Source organism: Pyxicephalus adspersus, chromosome 1 (genome assembly GCF_032062135.1).
Source record: "Pyxicephalus adspersus chromosome 1, UCB_Pads_2.0, whole genome shotgun sequence".
NCBI classification, from domain to species: Eukaryota; Metazoa; Chordata; class Amphibia; order Anura; family Pyxicephalidae; genus Pyxicephalus; species Pyxicephalus adspersus.
Genome location: NC_092858.1, coordinates 43,044,843 through 43,048,485, shown reverse-complemented (window position 1 = coordinate 43,048,485; position 3,643 = coordinate 43,044,843). Strand labels below are relative to the sequence as shown.

Sequence of the window (3,643 nt, the reverse complement as noted above, 5' to 3'; positions counted from 1 at the left end):
TTCAGTCGAAACTTTCTCAACTACTCCTCTCCTCCTCAGTTTGATGAGTCTTTGACAAAATAATTTTTTGAGTAATTTAGTTTTCCTGAAGCCGATTTATAAACCCTACAGGCTGATATTTCAGAGTCAGAAATCTGTTCGGCAATTACATTTTTAAACACGGGCAATCGCCCTGGGCCCGACAGCTTTTCTCCAAAATATTTTAAGAAAATTATAGAAATTATTATGCTCCATTTAATAACGCCTAATAACTCTTTAATGCTTTTAAGGAGGGTTCCAGCTTTTTACCAGAGGTCCTTAAGGCCTCTACCGTTATGCTTCCGAAAACCTTTTTCTGACCCACACTCTTGGACAAACTACAGGCTATTTTCACTACTGAACATTAAAGTCAAGATACTAGCCAAAATTTTAGCCAACCGTATCAACCTTTTCTTGGGTTCCTGGTTCCTTAAGGATTTGGTGGGCTTTGTCCCCCATCGTCAGGCTGGGGACAATGTCCGCAGGGTGGTACAATTTTTACATTTCACCAATTCTCATCCAACTCAATTTATGTTCTTATCACTCATTATGAGGAAGGAATTCGATTCGGTATCCCTGCCTCATTTGTTCTTAAGAAATGGGGTTTTGGTCCTGAGTTTATTAACTGGGTATCGGCACTTTACACTACCCCTTTTGCTACAGTAAAATATAGTTTTGCCTTTTAATAGGTGGATGTTATCCCTTATTTGGGGGTTAATATTCCCTCTAGATTATCTTCCCTGTATCAGGTAAACTCTTCTCCTTTATTCAAGGAACTATCCACACTTTTACTTAAATAGCAAACGTTTCCTATATCTTGCAAAATACCTGCAGGTAACCACCTTAGCGGTATTCCCGAGTGTGGCTCGGGGTGAATTTTATATACCAAAAGTGGTAACCCTGAGCCACACTCAGGGTAGCATAAAAAAATCCCACCTGCTCCCCATGATCCAGTGGCATCCTCCAGCGATCCCCAGCTGGCTCAATCCATGTGATGTGTGAAGCGTCGGTGCGCTGGGGAGGCTTGGCCTGGCAGAAAATTTTAAAGCATATTTAAAGCATGCTATTATAATATTGATCACAGTAATAAAGTTATAAAAAATAAATCCAAAGAAAGTCCAAACGTTTTTCTAATATTGTACCCTTGTTTGGACAAGTTTAAAATTATTTTAATAAAGTTTATTTTATAATTATTTTATTTTGTTTCAAACTATCATACTCTGGAGTTATTGCAAAGAATTACAGGCTTAAAATATTAAACAAATTTCCACTCAAAACAATGTACCGCTTCCGACAAAAATACAGACATAATTGGACCGCCAGGGGGGCTAAAATGACTTATCTATCCAAACTTTTTTATTTTTTACACTTTGCCAATATCCGTCCCGGCTCACATCCTTCGTCTGGAGCAACGGAAAATCCTAAATTTTTTTTGGCACCCACTTAGACTGAGGGTTCTAGAGAAAAGGCTGTATTTTCCTAAACTTTCAGGTGGTTTATCTGTCTCTAACCTCCACCAATACTATATGGCTGGCCAGCTGGCTCCCTTGGTGGCACTTCACCACATTAAGGAATTACCCTTCTGGGCTTGTTTCTATGAGGCTGAATGCACCTAAACACCGATTTATAATTTATTGTGGCTCCCGGCATCCCAGAGGCCACTAAAAGATGATCCTACTTTATCTTTTGTACAGGGAATTTTGGATAGGGTGAAAGCTCTGGCTGGCCTGATTTCTCCACACCCCACTACTGGGAGTATTGCAATGTCCATTTGCCCTTGGGAATAGATCATTTTCAGGCTTTTGCCTGTTGGGTAAACAGACCAATACATCATGTTTACGATTTACTTACCTTTACTGAGGTCAAGTCCTTCATGTATCTGAAAGAACATTTGTCTCTCTACTGAAAGAATACAAGGGTAACCCCCTGACTTTGACAGCTTTTGAATCCTGCTGTTTGAGGGATCCCCAGTCAGCGGGCTTGGTGTCCTGTCTATTTAATGCTTTGGTTAAGGTCAAGTCACAGGCTGTCTTACAAGGCAAAATGGGAATCAGACTTCTATCCTGCCCACAGATGATTGGGAAGCAATCTGGCAGGCTGTTTCCTCTTGCTCCCAGAATGTCCTCGCAGCAGGAAATGCATACAAAATGTTTTCATTGGTACATGGTCCCAGCTAGAACAGCCAAATTTATCCCAGGGAGCTCTCCTAGGCGTTTCAGGGGTTGTGCGACTGAAGGCACCTTTATTCATATTTTGTGGGAATGTCCTGTGGGCAAGGGACTGTGGATACGTATGTATAACCATCTGTGCAGTTTTTGCAAATTACCATACACCAAAATCCCTGGGAGGCACTACTACACAGACCAGCCCCTTCAGTTCACAAACATACCAACAAACTGATCTCCCAATATTCCTAGCAACCAGATTAGTAATCGCTTCTGCCTGGAGGAAACCCTGAGTTTTGCCGCTGTCATTTCCAGGGTCACAGATATGATCATGGAAAAGATGACTACTGTAGTTAGGGACTCCATGCCAGGTTTTTATAAGGTTTGGACTCCTTGGCTTAAACACCACATTGCTATATCTTTGATCATGTGTTGTGAATACTATTTAAAATGACTGTATTATGGCTTTCAGACACTTGTCACATTGGTGTTTGTTATATTTGTGTTCCTTTTTTTCTTCTTGGTTCTGTACCGAGTATATTGTTAAATTAAAAAAAAAAAATGAATACAAATTTATTGAAACAAAAGAAAAAAACAATGGTGATAAGGGACAGGGAATAAGATGATGGGACATGGTTTTCCCTGAGTGACAAGGATGTGTTTACAATAGGATGCAACATTGCAATAGGATGCAGTAGTGTGTAACAGATTTTAGGGGTGTCGCAGGATATATGCAAGTGGGACAGTTCCATGCAATTCAGGAAGGGGGTATGCCACTGGCCTAGTTAACTGCACCACTTACCAGCTGTTTACCAATACAGTGGGAGCCAACTACAGTGCAAATCTGCACAAATTCTGAGAAAGAAGGTCTCAACGTGATATGGAGGAGTAAACCATAGATATGGGGGGAACTGGAGTTTGGTTAAAATACAATATCTAAACCACAAACCCTCAATTTAGGCTGTAATTGAATCAAGAAGATACACCAAAAAGAAAGATCATTTTTAACAGTTTATTGGACAAGACATCTGAGCATGTTTCCTTTACAATGGTTTGGGAGGTGCTCTTGGAGGTGCACCCTAAAAGGAAAAACAAAAAACAGAACGCAATTAGTCACAGAAGGAAGGCTGGAATCCATTACAAGACCACAAAATGATTATTTCTGTACATTGTTTACAATAATAGAGGATGTACCTACTGAAAAAAACAATAATCTATTGGATTAAAGGGCAACCATAATTTAGTGTGTGACGTAACATCTTTGACTATGTGACTACTGCATTGACTATGTGACTTACATCTTTGTTCTCCCATATTTTTAGTACTGTATTATAAGCGACTACATTTTGTCTAGTTTTCGTCATGGGAGGCAGAACTTTCAGAAGTACCTTCTTGATCAAATATGTTTTAGTAATGCTGATATGCATTAACCTTTGTTATTTTTCCGTGATTTTTTTTTT

General features: G+C 39.6%; 1 protein-coding gene across 1 annotated transcript in view; it reads right to left on the bottom strand.

Annotated features, from left to right (window-relative positions):
- Positions 1–3,181: 3,181 nt before the first annotated feature.
- Positions 3,182–3,643, bottom strand: part of RPS26 (ribosomal protein S26) — a 4,064-nt gene continuing 3,602 nt past the window's right edge. Inside the window, exon 4 of the mRNA XM_072408706.1 lies at positions 3,182–3,262. Coding sequence (XP_072264807.1) covers positions 3,227–3,262 — 36 coding nt within the window. The 3' untranslated portion in view covers positions 3,182–3,226. The remainder of the gene's footprint in view (positions 3,263–3,643) is intronic.